At 42.5% G+C, this 17,080-nt stretch overlaps 1 protein-coding gene across 4 annotated transcripts in view; it reads right to left on the reverse strand.

Annotated features, from left to right (window-relative positions):
• Nucleotides 1-17,080, reverse strand: part of PARN (poly(A)-specific ribonuclease) — a 690,538-nt gene that overhangs the window by 428,473 nt on the left and 244,985 nt on the right. For all 4 annotated transcript variants that reach the window (XM_069210428.1, XM_069210424.1, XM_069210427.1 and 1 more), the window contains exon 14: nt 15,232-15,275. In XM_069210428.1, the coding sequence (XP_069066529.1) occupies nt 15,232-15,275 (44 nt within the window). The remainder of the gene's footprint in view (nt 1-15,231; nt 15,276-17,080) is intronic.

A 17,080-nucleotide genomic window follows, 5' to 3' on the forward strand; every position in this document is an offset into this window, starting at 1 on the left:
TAAGGGCCTCACGTTTAGTCTTGCATGTGGGACTATAGCTATGCAAGATGCCATCATTCCTAGAATCTTCATGATAAATCTTACAGCGTATTGTTGATATCGTTGTATGAGGTGGTATGGGATTTTGGAAAGCTTGTATCCTTTGTATATTTGGATAAGCTAGGGCTTGTTAAGTATTTATGACAGCACCTAGGTAAGGTTGTACCTGTGCTGGTTGAAGGTGTGATTTTTGGTAATTGAGAGCGAACCCTAGGGTGTGCAAGGTTTCTATCATGTAGAGTGTGTTGTTGGCATTGTGTAAAATTACTTGATTTTATTAGCCAAACGTCTAGATATGGAAAGACATGGATGGGTTGTCTCCTTAAGTAGGCTGCTACTACTGATACACTTTGTGAACACCCTTGGAGCTGTTCTGCTGAATGGCAACACCTTGAACAGTTAGTGTTTTCCTGCTATGACAAACCTGAGGTATTTTCTGTGAGCTGGATGGATGGGTATGTGGAAATACGCATCTTTGAGGTCTAAAGCAGTCATGTAATCTTGTTTTTGTAGTAGTGAAATGACATCTTGCAGAGTTACCATGTGAAAATGTTCTGACAGGATGTATAGATTGAGGGGCCTGAGGTCCAAGATGAGCCTGAGGGTGCCGTCTTATTTGGGAATGAGGAAGTATAGTGAGTATACTCCTGTTCTTTGTTGAAAATGTGGAACCAATTCTATTGCTTGTTTTAATAATATTGTACCTCTTGTTGTAACAGAACACTGTTCTGGGGACAACTTGGGGTATTGCGGTGGAATGTTTGGGTTGATGGAGATTAATGCTAAGCAATTGCCATTGCGGTTAATTGATAATACCCAATGGTCTGTAGTGATATTTTGCCAATGAGTGGAATTACTGTGGTTCTCTCCCTCCCCCACCCACAGGAGATGTGTGAAGTGGAAGGAAGTCACTGTTTAGGCTGTGTTGTGGTTTGCTTAGAGGTTCGGAATTTACCTCTGTTCCTGAAATATTTTTCTCTACAGTACCCTCTAAACCCACCTCATTGATATTGGGTTTGTCCCTGCTTTCTTTGGGAGGTGGAAGCATCTGATTGTGGCTTAAAACCTCTAAACTGTGGTCTGCGAAAGGAGCCTATATGGGATGGTGTATAAAGCGCCCATTGCTTTCGCAGTATCTGAGTCCTTCCTCATTTTCACAATACTGGGTCTACTTCTGGGCCAAAGAGATGCTTCTTGTCACAAGGCATATTAAGTACTGCCTGTTGAATTTCTGGTTTAAAACCAGAGGAGCGGAGCCATGCGTGTCTTCTAATTGTGATGGCAGTATTTAGACTCCTTGCAGCTGTATCAGCAGCATCGAGGGCAGATCTTAATTGATTATTGCGGATAGCTTGTCTTTTCCACCACCACTTGTTGTGCTCTTTTTTTGATGCTCCTTTAGGAGATGCTGTATAAGAGCTTGCACTTCGTCCCAGTGGACCCGGTCATAGCTGGCTAGAAGTGCCTGAGAATTGGCAATTCACCACTTGTTTGCTGCTTGTGTGGCAACTCTTTTCCCAGCTGCATCAAATGTTCTACTTTCCTCATCAGGAGGAGGTGTGCCTCCTGATAGCTGGCTGTTTGCCCTTTTCCCTGCAGCACTGACTACTACTGAGTCTGGAGGGACCTGATGAGTGATATAGTCTGGGTCAGTAGGAGCAGGCTTATACCTTTTATCAATTCTAGGGGTGATGATCCTAGCTTTGACAGGTTCATTAAAAACTTGGTCTGCATGTTTAACCATTCCCAGTAACATTGGGAGACACTGGTATCTGGAATGAGTAGAAGATAGAAGAAAGTGTGAACTAAAAAGTCTTCTTCCAGTGGCTCAGAATGCATGGCCACTCCATGATAAGCTGCTGCCCTAGATATTACTTGGGTGTATGCAGTGGTGTCTTTTGGGGAAGGTTTAGATGGGTAAAGGTCTGGATCATTATCCGGGATGGAATCAGTGCCAGAGGTCCCATGGGTCTGCTGTATAAAGTGAGTATGTGAGTATAAAAAATGTGTTGAAGGCAACGGTGGTGGGCTATTATGAGGTGAGAAAAAGAGATGTGGCGAGTGAGGAGAAATATGGAGAGGTAGTGGCTTCTTTTGTTTTTGCACCTTTGCTAGTGGTTGCACAGAGTCTAATTGCTCTTGGAAAGCCAGCTTTCTTTGTTTTTAAAGGAGGTGCAGTGATGATTCTTCTTGTCTCCTTATGTATATGGATTCTGGACTGTCTCTCATCCATAACCTCTAATATTGGTTCAATCTCAGTATCTTCTTCAGAAGTCTTATGAGATTCCATGATGGGCTTTGTGATTTGTTTTCATTTTTGGGAAAGTCCTTGTCCCTCTGTATATGAGGATTTTTTCAGATCCGACGTGTGTATCTTTTTCGGTCTCAAAAAAGTAGTCAGATGTCTCAGCTCTGAAGCAGACGGCCGAATTTTCAATTCTGAGGAATGGGGTCTTTTACCGGAGTCTGAAGTGGTGCTTCTAATCGATTTACTCGACTGAGGACTGGCCTTTTTCAGCACAGACGCCCCAAAGGACAGTCGCCAGCAGTCTTTTTTCAGGACGAACCATGGCCTTCCGGCAGACGTGTATCCAAGGCCTTCAAATGTTTTTTCTGTAGGGGTGTAGGGGCAGACGTACTCACATGCTGGCCAGCTGTGATTGGTCTAGCGTCCTCTGACTTGTTCGGAATCAGTGTCTCGGATGGGGACTGCTGTCTGCACCTGCTCTTCCTCCATGATGTCGAGATGTTCGCCGCTTTTCAACGCCATCTCAAGTCTTCAGGCTCTGCGATCTCTCACGGTCTTCTTTGATTGAAATGATCGACAGGCTTCGCAATATTCCTCATGATGGTCTAGAGAAAGGCGCAAATTACAAACCAGGTGTTGGTCTGTATAGGGGTACTTTGCGTGGCACCCGAGGCAGAATCGGAACGGAGTCCGATCCATCTGGCTTTCGACAGGGTAGGCCCGAGTTGGGTGCAAATGCCCCGAAGGGCAAGATGAAGGTTTCGACTGTGCTACCGGTTCAACGCTAGATGGGAAACGCGATTGAAACTATACCGACGAATAAGTAGGTTTTTCTGAAGTTTTTCTAATCGAAATCTCGGAACGAGAGGAAACACCTCCGAACCCAACTGCAGAAAGAAAACAATCTAACAACCGAGTCGATGCCCATGCGCACTGAAACCGATAGGAGTCACGATCCCGTGACTCCGAAAAGACTTCATAGAAAAACTTGTAACACTCTGGGCACCCAACACTAGATGTCGGAAGAGCTATGCATAGCATGTGAATCTGCAGCTACACATGCCATTGAATGAATATATCTATATCTATCATTGGCTATAATGGCAATGATGATATACATTTATTAATTTCCTTTACTAAAAAAGGACCAAACTTGAACCATGACCAATTAGGCTACAACACCCTTTAGAACACTCCAGACAGAAGCAAAGTCCCTCAAATGTTCAGGCACAAGTGGGAATAGATAATCCCAAGCTATAAGAGGAGTCTCTATGGGGAGGAGGGTGGGTCACATGTGAACCTATGGAGGATACCAATACTGGAGAACTGCAGTTCAAGGTAAGTAACTTATTTTCTTCTCCAGTATTGAATCTTTCAAGGATTCACATGCTTGAATCAGAATAGTAAGCAGTTATTGTAGTTGTACATCTCATAGTATTAGCACAAATAACGGATGGTGGGTAGAAAATATTTACATAACATTATGCATATTCAATAAAATACATTAATATATATACAAACATATATACATACAACATACATTAAAACCTGCATGAATACATAAACACATGGAACCAAAAGAGGCTCCCCATTTCGAAATAAGAGGGGTAGTAAAACCTGTCCAACTGCTGCATCACTGCACTGTTCCGATTCCAGGTATGCTGCATGATTTATATGCACACTTTGAGAAGTTGCAGCTAGAGGTACCTATGCAAACAAAGTAGTTGAGGTGGAATCTACCCCAGTTGAATGCACCCTAGTTTTCTCTGCGAGGTGCTTTCTAATCTGAGTGGGCTGCAGCTGAAATTCATTCAGTGATGGTTGCCACTGTGACTGGAGCACCCTTTGGTCAGTTCACATGAGTTGTTTAGTGAGTTAAGTAGAAGTTTTAGATATCGCTTGATACGTAGCGTATGAATAGACCTCTCAGCTGGTGATGTTGAATTCAGGAGAAAAGTCCGAAATATCATAGGTTCACTGAGGCAAAATCTGAAGAAATCGTTGGGATAAATCTTTGAATTGGTTCAGAGAAGCAAGCAAGAAGGCTCTTGAATTGGGAAAGCCTGTATCTCCTCAACCCTACTTGTTGGGGTGAGCGCTAGTAACAAGACAACCTTCCATGTGAGAAATGTGAGGTGTGCTCTGTGAACGGGTATGAATTAACTGCATGAGTTGAAATAGAACTACATTCAGGTGCCAGCCCGAGGAAGGAGTCCTTACTGTAGGAAAAATCTGAATAATTCTTTAATGAATTGTTTGAAGATTCTGCAAGAGTAGAAAGAGAAAACGTGATGAACATCTATATCTTGATACTGCTGTAAGACGTACCGTAATGGACGCATGTACCAACTGTGACTGAGCTAGTGAGAGGAGATTCAATAGTTATTTGCCAGATTATGCTAGTAGAGGATGTAGGTCTGATTTTCATGAGCCATAGGCAGAAACGCTACAATTACATTGACATCTTTTATCGTGGCTTCTACTTTAACTTGGAGACACTAACACCAGCAGTTCTGAAGAATATTGAGATCTTTGAATTGATGGAATTTAGTAGCTATGCACATAAGAGGAGACAAGGCAGGCCAAGATTAAGGCCCTGGCATTAGTTTATCAAATGTTTACAGAATGTTGGTAGGTGAATGTGGTTGTATCCCGATAGCAGCAGACGTTTTGTGAACCAATGCTGCGCTAGCCACTTGGGGGCTATCCGGATGAGAGAATACTGGTTTGCCTTCCTCTTGGTGAGAATCATTGGTATTATATGTATTGGGGGAAAAAGGTAGGTGTAGATCCTGGTCCATCTGTCGAAAGGTATTCCTCCAAGATCCTTGATGTGGATGCCAACTTGCGTAGAAGAGGCATTTGCAGGTTTTGTTTGTTGCAAATGGATGCAGAGCTGGTTTACCCCAGAATGAGACGATCATATTTTGAGCCAAATGATCAAACTCCCCGTCATGTAGGCTGTTTCCAGTTTTGTTTAGTATATCAGAGAATTCCCATTCAGGGAGCATGTTCGGCCCAAACAGTTATCCTGTGGGTTAGCTGGCTCCAGATTTCCTAGTCTTCCTTGAACAGCGCCAAAGATCATGTGCCGCTTTGTTGATTCATGTATTGCATGCTGGAGGTATTGTGCTTGCTAACTAACACCGCAGACTCTGCTACATTGCAGGAAACTTTGGAGACTGAGAAGATGGCTTTGAGGTCTAGGTGAGTGGTATGTATGCTCTTCTGGAGCAGAGACCACTTTTCTCGAATTAGAGGTTCTGTTGATCACTGCCCCAGCATTCCAGGGAAGCATTTGTAGTCTGAGACCACCAGACTAGAGCTTTCATCATACCCATGTGAAATTCCCCAGGCCCTCAAATGATTAATTTGATTGAATCTACTGTTTTTATAGCTGCTCTTGTAAGGCATTCATTTTCAGGCATACAAGAGGAATCCTATTGATAGCAGAGGACATGACGCCCAAAAACGAATTGAAAAGATGGATTGATTTTTTTTTTGCATTAGAGCCAGTTCCTAAAGCCTTGTCTTTGGATAAGTCTTTGTTTTTGGACAGCATCTAGTGTTGAGGCCCAGGAACAGCATCTTCTTGGATGGAGGAGTTGTTTATCTTTGCTAATTTGCAAGGGGACTTAGCTTGTCAAACAACTTTAAGCAAGCCTCTGTGGCCTTGGACGCTTGAAATGCCGTTGGTGCTTTTATCAACGAGTTGTCAAAGTTGGGTAAGCCCCTTTCTGATAAAAGCTGATTTGAAGCCAAATGGAAGAGCTCTGATGAGATGCAGAAGTATAAATCCTGTAAATTCCAACCTGTCGTGCTGAGGGAGAGGGTGGCCACAAAAGAATTGTTTCCGGAAATACTTGTTTAATATCTGGAGGTCTATGATAGATGGACACTCCTCTGTTTTCTGGTTTATGAGGCAAAACCAAGAAGAGAAGCCTATTCCTTGCTGAGAATGTGGGCCTTTCTCTATGGAACCTTTGGTTAGTGTAGCTAGCACTTCCTTCCAAAGGAGATGGAGATCAGGTGGGGGCCCTCGTTTTGATGGAGTAGTGGGCGTAATCTGGGTGAACTGCAACATCTGTCTATATGTGACGAGATCCAGGACTCTTGTCCAATGCTATTTTCCGCCATAGATGACAACATGTTTGGAACTGTTTTACCTACTGAATGGTGTAATCATCACCAGAACATTGTCACTGTAGGTAAGCTAGCGTATGGGCTGCAGAGAGGGTTGATAAGTCAGATACTTATCAACGGATAAGTGTCTTTCGTGGGACCCTCTAAAGATTGTTTCTTTCAAAACTGTAATGCCCCAAAAGATCTTGCAGTGTCCAGAGCCAGCCTTGACTGCTTGCAAGGAGTTGTCAACATGCTTGCCAAACAGAGTATCATCAGGGTACAGTAAAAATATTAAGATATATTTGTACCTCAAATTATAAATGTTGTGGCCTTGAACCTTAGCATCACAGGGCCACGGTCCCTGCCAGTTGTGGGAATCCTATTGAAGCTTTATCTATAGCACAATCTATGTTGTCAGTCGAGGAACTTCACCCCTCAGCAGCAGCATATTTTTATTTTAGTGTTTCCCTTGATTGTAATTCCTCCTGGATATATCAACAATTGGAGTAGGTTTTACAGCTTTTCTATTTAAAAAAAAAAAAAAAAAAGCGAATTTCTTGTTTGCTACAGGAAACTGGAAGTGTTTTGCCGCTTGCTCCGAAGGGTATGGAAACCACCAAAATTCATCTGGTGGGGGAAATCCATCAGTTGTGTTTGTAATATGCCCTGTAGGTCTAGTACTAGAGCTACATGAACCTGACCCATGCTCTGCGTTTGGGGGTGGAGTGGAGTAATTGCGCCATATATTGCCCCTCCGTATACGGTTAACTGTTGTAGACATGCTCATATTAGTACCTCAATTCTTGACACTAAATTATCCTGGATTTTGTGTGCTTTGTTTTTGTTGACAATTACGTGCTTTCATCTTAATTTGTATTGACATCAAGCTTGACGAGTAAAATGTAAAACGCCACGGGTAGAGAACCCTCTCCTCCTGCGGCGACAGAAGAGCCTCCTGAAGGGGCAGCCTCATCACAGGTTTGATGCTCATTTTCAGCAGCTCAGGATACCAGACTCTGACCAGTCCGGTGGCATAAGAATGACTTGGGCCCATTCATTCCTGATCTTCTTAGAAACTCTGGGCAGAAGTGGTATAGGCGGACAGGCATACAGGAGGCCTGAACTCCACTTGATATTAAAAACGCCTCTGAGGGATAGCCACCTTGAAAACACAAACTTGCAAAACTGCCGACATTTGTGCATTCGCTTTGGAGGCAAACAGATCTAACAAAGGTTCTCCCCACTGCCGAGTCTTCGTGCACCTCCAAATGGTGGAGCCACTTGTGCGCCGCTAAGCACTGATGGCGGAGTTTGACCTCCCTGGCCTTCCGAGAACACACCAGGTGTTGAACCACCGGGTGGTGCAACAATATTTAGGAAAGAGTGAGAAGTTGCTATAGGGTAGACCCTCTGCTTCACAAACTGCAGCCTGAAATATACACAAAGGAAGGTAGACCCAACTCTCTTCAATATTTTTTTTTGTTATTGCATGCGTGGCCTTACAAACATCCCAAGTGAGTGTGTGAGCAGCACCCAGGTAAATTAGTGCTCTCGCCACATTACTTTGATATATTTGTTAGGTCCTCACCCACAGGTACCACCTGTGGTCTGATTCATCACTGGACCCACAAACACCACTTAATGTGCGTGGGTGGGCTCCATGCCTCCTAAGTGGAGCACTTAGGAAGTGAAAGGTCAAGGATTTGTATAGGCAAGTTAAAACAGCTTCAATCATCCTACAGGTAATATTTAACGAGCAAGGTCTAGGGCAAGATTAAAAACAGTAAGATGTCATAAGGATATGATGGCATTTGACATCAAAAGGTCAACATGTTTCAGCAGTGTACCTGCCCCAAAGGGTCTAATGGGTTTCTTCAGAATCATATGTGTACTAAATCCTTGCGCAGCGTGGTTGAACTTTTTAATCTATGCTAAAGCTCTCAATCGTTCTAAAGAAGCATTCACACAATATACAGACCATACTTCGGATACTCTCCACAATATGGTCATGGCTGAAAAGAGAGAATAGGAATCAATCATGAACATATGGGACATTTAATTTTGAAAGCCCTATGACTAAGGCACAAGAGCCCTATTTGAGTGGTGTAAATACATGCAAATACTCTTGAGTCACCCCTCAAAGCGTTAGTTATGGTTTCTAGAAGTCACAAGTATATACAATTAAAAAGCACAACAGACAAATGCAAAAAAAAAACTTAAATGTCAAACTTGGAAAAAATAGTGTACGACGTGCACAAAGTGACAGCAGTAGTAGTCTACCTACATAGCCTATATATTAAAGAGGCATCAGTGTTATGCAAGGGGGACGGTCCCTGCAGTCACACACTAGAAAACTAGAAACAAATAGTTTGTTTAGCAGTATAGATTCTCAAAAGATCCCATTGAGTGCTTGGATTGAAGTGTAGCGGCAATTACGTCATCAAGGGGTCGCGTCCGTGATGTAACCTGCGTATATCCCTGCAGCCCTGCATCTTGGCTTACCTTGTACAACGAAAGTCATGTGACCGAATGACCAAACTTAAGCCCAATGAAGATCTAGATTGCCATTAGATCTCCACTTGTTGCGGCAAAAATGTTAGTAGGTAACTGGGGCCCCCAGAGGGGTATTTTCAGAGCAAACAGGAATTGTAGCTCAGGGGTTAGCAATCAAAGTTCAGCCCCTGAATGCCAGCAGCTGTACGACTACGTTAGTCGCTCATCCGTGTGGCGATGAGAGGAGAGTTGTAGTCTCCATATTCAGTCCTGAAATTAAAATGCAGTGTTGAGCCTGTATAAATAGTCTAAGTATTTTCCTCAATATGCCCCATTTTTAATGAAGCCACTGCTCAAATGTGGCCAGTGAAGGGAGTTGTAGTCCCCATAATCGCTCCCGAAAAGTAGTGTATCCTACGGATTAATGTTTAATAGAGACTATTGCCCATTATGCATGAGCTGCATCCATACCACTTCTCATACTACCAGTGGTCTTTTAATAGAGTAAGGGTCAGTTGGGAGGGGAGTGCACCCTACAGTAATGGGGTAATAGTTCACACAAATAGAAACCTGACCTTCACAGATATTAGCCACAAATGAAGCCTCAAGATATGAGCAAGAACAAAAGATCAACACCATCTCCAATGAAGTCAACTTACTTTAAGTAGACCTCCACAGAGTAAGGTGGAACACTGACATCAATGGAGTCACCAATTTCTCTGTTTTCTGAGGTAGTCAACATAAAGATCAATGAACTCACTGGCAGAACCTTAAAACCTACTGGACAGAGTGTTGGTTCCGAAAAAATAATTTGAGTTTTGTGGGTTCCCTGGAGAGGTCAGAAGGAACTTCACCGGAGCAGCTCCTGGAGGAGTTGATCACTGGCACTTTGAACTCAGGACTTTCAAGATGTTTTGTGGTGGAAAACTGTACAGAGGGCCTTGGTACCTCTGTCTACTACTGTAGCTCCCACAACAGCAATGATAGTCCAGTGCCTTAACTACAGGGACAGAGAATTAACCCTGTAGCAGTGTGACAGATGTATGATAGCTATGAAAACAGGAGCAGCAGAATCTTTCTGGAATACACCCAAAGTGTCAAAAACTGCAGATCTGGCAAAACAGTGAAACAAAAATTGAGGAATTAACCTGAACTACATATTACTCTATCCCACTAAGTTAAGGGTGATCCTGTGGGAAGTGTTTTTTTTTTTGGGGGGGGGGGGGGTACTGAGTTGGGGAGATGGGAGTTAGTTTGCATTTCTTCACCTGCCCTTTTCCTCCAGAGGTGGTGTGGGACTGACCAATTGAGGGTGAGGGGGGGGGGGGCAAGACCACTAAGAACAAGTACCAAACATCCACAATTGTGGAATGTGAGAAGCCCTAAAAGTGAAGACGTTCATGGTAGTAATCTCATGGCTACCAAAGCAAGGGTCAGAGTTGAGGCTCAGAACAATAGCAAAGTGACACTGGAATACTGACCAGGGCCCTTTTTGTCAGCTAATTCCCTCAGACAACAACCTTGTTGTTTTTAATCACTCACATGGGACAAAAAACAGAGTGGGGGGCTGGGATGTTAGAGAACATTTTTGCTTTGATTAAATAGTGGCTCACGTTTACCCACCCTCACAATTCATATTTTTATGGCCAAGGAGACTGGTTGCAGATGCCACAAGACCAGTCCCCCGACCTGGACAGTACGTAACAGCAATGGCCCACAGCAAGCACAAATTTGATATGAAGATGGTAACTAGAGATAAGTTATAGGATATAGTTTCGTCGTGTTTGATGAAAGTTGTCAGGGAGATTATTAAGTAGTCAAAATATATTTTGCCAAAAACACGGGGACGGGGAGGGCAGGGGGGGAGAGAAAATCAGCACATCACCACATGTCCTTCCAAATTAAAGATAAAAAGGACAAAGCTAGGGTGGCTTCTAAAATACTATTTTCATCAGTGTTATGGTACAAATCACCAATATCTAAAATACCAAGATTCTAGCATGGAAATGGATATGCCCAGGAGGCCTCACTCATACAATGTGACATGTTTCATCACAGGCAACATCTCCTCACCCTGATAGGACAATACCACCAGAGCGGAATCAACCTACTAGTAAACCCGATGGAGGGAAGTTATTATATGTGATGATTTCCTGGACAAATCCTGGGGATACACAAACCTAAAAATACCTAGAGGTAACAGGGTTTTCATCTTTATAAGTGGTGACCTCTGATGCATCTAAAAACAACTAAGTGATGGAAAGAGCACGAAGGCTTAGAACATCTTATCACCAACATGTTTCTGCCCTACTCTAAGTCAACTATATCGGTTGTGGGCATTCGTCAGGGCAGAGGATACCTAAAGACAGACTAACATCCTTCTAGTACATGGTTGTAACTTTTTACTATTAACTATAAGAGGTAGCTGCGGCTGGGAGAGTCCTGGTGATAGGTGCTCCTGCACAGTGTATCGCTTGATGATTGTATGACTAAAGAGGACATCATCTCTCCCCAGACCGGATGTCCGGTAACCCCTTAGTGAGGGTTTATTGGTACTAAGTTCAGGTAGGATACACTCTGGTACACACTGAGCATCTTGCTGCCCCTATGGCCAGGATAGTGCTGTGTAGCTGCCTATGTTTCAGTCCTTATTGCAATGATAATTTGGTAGTCTATCTCAAACACACTCACCCATTACACCGCCAGACACACAATAACTTCACCGGTCATGGTGCATGACAGAACACCGTTCCCACATATGCTCAAAACAAAAAACCTTTTAAATACACCCTAAATGGTGTAGGTTGCTAGCCATGTGATTAAGTGCTTCAAGCGCCTCACATACAAGCATTAAGAGCCCCTATGTGGGGATACAATACAACCTGTAGCCTACCGATTTCCACCTATTTAAAAACAGGTGGGCGATGAAACTCACCAGATTTTAAAACATATCACTTTGCTGAAATGAAACCTATCAAAAGGACTCTTACTCAACATTATACTACTCACAAAGAAATATGCTTAAAATATGAACATAAAGGCAAGTACCATTTAACATTCAGTAACATATCAAAAGTCCTACACATAAAAGGAGTTATTAAGGCTGGTCTTTTCTTGACTCAAGTGTCAAAAACAAATATTGGATACCATCAACACAAAGTAAGGGATGTTGTGCTAAGGAATACCTGTAGACAAAAGAGGGGGGGGGCCGGGGGAGGAGACACTATTTCTGCTAAAAGGGACAGGTCAGTATATCACACAACAGCAAAGAAAAAACCTCCCTTTTGTACAATTACATTGGGGTGAAATGTCCTTGCCGTCAATAAATGGGACTGCACAAAAGCAATAATACAACCCCCCCCCCCCTAAAAAAAAATACCATTGTTATGCACAAAAAATATATCTGTTTATTACATTCCAACAATCAATATATTTTGTATGAAATCCATATCACCTGTTAATAACATTAAACACATTATAAGCCTTTCCCTTTGTAATACATATATTCAGGACCATACTAACCTAATTCTTACATACAACATAAAAACAATTGTAAAAATACAATTGAGACAGTGTTTCAGTGGAATTCGACATTCACAGACTGATGGGTAGTGGCTCCTGCCACTACAGAACACTCCAACATGGAGTGGACTTGGTTCCCTTCCTTTACAGATCTTCCTCAACCAGGATCCACCTTTGGTGCCTTGCAATCTTTTCCGATTCTTGCAAAATCCTCTTCTGAAGCCCTTTTGGTGGGTTTGGGGAAAAACCAGGTACTTGCTTCTCTTCTCCTGGTCGCTGGGGGGCACTCTGAAGCTTACCTTTTGGGGTTCCTAGTTCCTCCAGGTCCCCTCTACCCATTTCGCTTTCTTGGGTGGAAGGCCCGACTTTCACATTACACTTATAGTATATGGTTTGGTCCCCCCCCCCCCCACCCCCAGGGGCTTAAGTACTTACTATTGTTTTTACTGTTTTCTATTGCCTTTTATGCTAATTACTGCCTCCTAATGTGTATATAATAGCGTGTTTACTTACCTCCAGTTGAGGTATTGCCTATACAGTATTTTAGTATTTGTGTTACTATAATAAAGTACTTCTATTTTTGTAACATTGTGTGGTTCTTTCATGTGTTTAAGTGCTGCGTGACTGTACTGGTATTACATAAGCTTTGCATGTCTCCTAGATGAGTCTTGGCTGCTCATCGACTGCTACCTCTAGAGAGCCTGGTGTCCTAGGCACTGACTACACCTCACTAGTAGGGGATACTTGGACCTGGTATAAGGGATTAACACCATAGGTGCTCTCCACACACCAGGCCAGCTTCATACAGGTTTGAGATGTTTAAAGGCCTACTTAAGTGGGTGGCACAATCCGTGCTGCAGGCCTACAAGTATCATTTCATTTACAGGCCCTAGACACATGTAGTGCACTGTACTAGGGACTTATAGGTAAATTAAATGTGCCAATTGTGAATACATCAATCAAATCATGTTTAAGGATGATGTGCATGCACTTTAGCATTGGGTGGCAGTGGTAAGGTGTTCAGAGTCCAAAGTCAAGCAAAATGAATCTGCAATTATGAGGCAAGCAGGCAAAATGTTTTGGGGAAGACCACTCTAAGGTTGGCAGGTCTAACAAACCCAAAGACTTATTCAAAACGAAATGCTCAAATCTGGATGGGAGGGCAAATCTTGGAGTTGGCAAATCCTCTCTGTTCTACCAAACAGTGGAGGGGGATTTTGGCTTCCACAAAGCTAAGGCCTACATGCAGGTGAGGCAACTCTGCTCATTCCTTGACTGAAATCATAACCCTGACAATAAGCCATGGGTGCAGGTAGAACAGCATTCTCCCCAGTCCCCCTGCACAGACTTTCGTGGCTCGTGGTTGTGGCCCTAAGGGATTACCCCCCCTCATCTGCCTCCAAAGGCCACTCTCCGAACCCACTAACAAACTGTAAGAAAACAAGCATTCTCAATCTACCCCTTTCCTTTTACCCAATTGACTTTCAACCCAGACTTCTCCCCTGTCATCTCTGACCCAGGTTCCTTTCCTCAGGACAATAAGGAGCCTCTTATCTAGAAGGACTTTTATGATGACGAAGACCTACGCACCCAGGAGAATCTCTTGGAAAAATACTCAGTTTCAGTGAGACATTTACAGGATCACTCAAGAACTACAGTGGGCTGGGAAGAATCAAGCTCGTAGAGCTATACAATCTGAGGAGTTTCCCCATTGACTCCCTATTCGCAAACCATGTTCGCCATACAGGCATCTCTTGGTTATACCATCACATTCGCTCTCTTACTGCCACCAAAGAACATGTCTATGCACATCAATGGGCATAAGGAACCGGATACTAAAAATCTCTGAAGAAACATGTAGGACTATCTGGCAGTGTGCTTCCAGGTCATCTATTTGTCTAAGCTATAAAAAAGCCTACAAATTATTGACCTGCTAGTACCTTAAATCCGTGTGGCTCCACTGGATGCTGGGGGCTCCGAGATGTGCTGGAAAGAGGCATTTTGGGACACAGTCCTCTTTAAGAAACACTTTTACTAACATTTATTTACCCCATAACTTATTGATCCTTGCAGGAGAAGGATGAGAGGATTTACTATCCCACAACACCACCCCTGGGACTGCTACTTCCCCCACCTCCTCCTAGCAGTGCACCTAAGCATTGCTCAGATGTGGAAATTACCCCATTGTTCAATATGTGGTGGGGAAAGGTATGGACTATCTATGCCATAGAAAAAGTCACTGCTATTGTCCGAGATAGGGTCTCAAAGTTTGATGCAATTGATACCCCTTCACTACCTACATGAAAAGGCCACAGAGCATCGAGAGAATACAACAGACAATGTCTAAAACCCTGTAAGCTTCCAGGATCTGCAAAATAGTTCTCAGGAGCAGGCGGTATACAAATTGACTTGGGGGCCCGCTACCAGGCTCCCTATATGAGCCTGAGTGCTCTCATGATGTCAACTGTGATTGGCTCTATGTATATAGACATGTCAGTACTAACTTGTGCGTCTTCTGTTTCCAAAAACAAAAAGGTGTGTTAAAAAAAAAAAAAAACAATAACAAAAAAACCCACAGCTGAACATTTTATTATGGAAAATCATTGAGCACCATTAAATAACTTATCATTGCAATAAAATGTTTAAGTCGGTTCAAGAATCATTTAAATTCTTCAGGTCCAAGCATCACACGTCAAATGCTTGAGATTACTAGTATTGTGGCTAGTTGAACAAAATGTTATCTTTCCCAGAAATATGTGACATTTAAGGTGGCATTCAACCAGTCTCAGCATTTCAAAACCTACCTGGGGAAGACGCAGGTTGTCACTTCTTTAAACTCATTGAGCTCCTATGGTATACAAAAAAGTTACAAGGATTTCTTTAAAGGTCATTGAGTAATCGATGTGCAAAATTGAGTTACATAATTAAAATCACAGAAACCATGACATAAAGGTCACATATTCCAAGGACACAACTTACTGGCGTCCTTCAGGGCTTAAATAGAGGCTACAATACGTTCAGTGGTGAAATTGCAGGAGTAATTACAGACCACACGTTAGCATTGAGATTGACTTGTGATGATGTAGATGGTATAACCTTTCTCCAGTTCCACTTAACTCACAATTTTATAGGTCTTCAATTACATCTACAAATTTTCTATCACAAATAACACTGGTCAGAGAAGCAACTTCAAAGAATGGATTGATGCAGATTACAAACGAGCAGGCCTAAAACATATCTTAGTGAAGTGTTTTGTGTCACAAGTAGAATGGTAAAACTGTATTATATGCTCCTGATTGCTCACCTGGGTCTCAGCAAGAGAGACGTAGCAAAGAAAACTTTCTGCAAAGAAATCTAGTGTCACTTGTGCTGGTCTTGTAATGCTTTCCCATGCATAAAGGCAGAGTGATCAGCAATTCGGTGTTCTTAACTCTTTAGTTAACTGACTTGAACATTGTTTAACCATGGAGAGTGAACCTCTCTTTTGCAGGGTTTGACAATGTGTCTAATGATTATACATAACGTTTTTACATTTAACTGGTCACACATCATGCTGTACCACACTGAATTACTAGAACGAAAAAAACCTTCCTGCTTCCAGATAAGCAAATACGCATTTACCTTTACTGTCTACTGGGAGCCTCCCTCTCTAACTTGGGTCCGTGTCACACGTAAATATCACACTTCAGTATATTCACACACTGTTCTTGTAGATCTAAAAATCTTCGCTGACAATTCAGAGCAATATGAGACCAATTATCTACACGCCATAACAAGAGATCTTATCATCCAATACAAGGTAGTACTAACTCCAACGCGCATCATTTACAGGGAAAGACTGCCTCATCCACTTCCAATTCAGTCAGCCATACAATTTTCATACAACTGCTGTACTGTATGGAAAAAACCTGGTAAGGCATCAGAGACAAGCTTTGGATGTTCTAGACACTTCAGCAGTGCAGATGATGTTAATCTTCAGATACTTCTGCTTGCTGCCTTTTCTGGTCCTAGGTCCACTGTTGGGACACTGTATTCTTGCTATCATTTGGAGACGCTGCTGTTCGAGTCTTATCTGCTTTCATTGTACTTTTTGAGAAATTAGCACCCTTTTTTAACTTTGCATTTGAGGTCTTTTCGGCATAATCATCCTCCAACTTTGAAAAATTGGAAAAAATGTTGTACGTTCTAGATCCGGTTTCACCTTTATTGACATCTCACCAATTTTGTTTCTCCTTCTGCTGCATGTTAAGGACCTCCAACCTTGCTAGGCTTATTTGTCGCTTGTTTCTGGCTTTCTGCATCTTTTTTTTCATATTTTTGTCATTCTCTGTTCTAATGAATGATTTGTTAATTGTACATCAGAGATACTGGCTTTTTCCATAGCATCTGCTATAGCATTGCTTTTGTTCTCACTAATTTTCATATCGTTGAAATTAATTTCTCAATTGAAATTCCGGATTTCATCTTTTTTCATCTTAAGTTCATTACTTGCAAAGGCTTTTATACCCTTCCTTTTGGGGACACAACGTTGGTTCGCTTCCTCTTGTGTTTTTGCAATTACCACAGGTTGGTTCACTTTTAAATCCTCTATTATAGAAGTTAGCACCTCTGAGATTAGCTTCAGTTTGTCAACTGCTGGGGCCCACATACACA

The sequence above is a fragment of the Pleurodeles waltl genome, chromosome 10 (genome assembly GCF_031143425.1).
Source record: "Pleurodeles waltl isolate 20211129_DDA chromosome 10, aPleWal1.hap1.20221129, whole genome shotgun sequence".
Classification (NCBI taxonomy): domain Eukaryota; kingdom Metazoa; phylum Chordata; class Amphibia; order Caudata; family Salamandridae; genus Pleurodeles; species Pleurodeles waltl.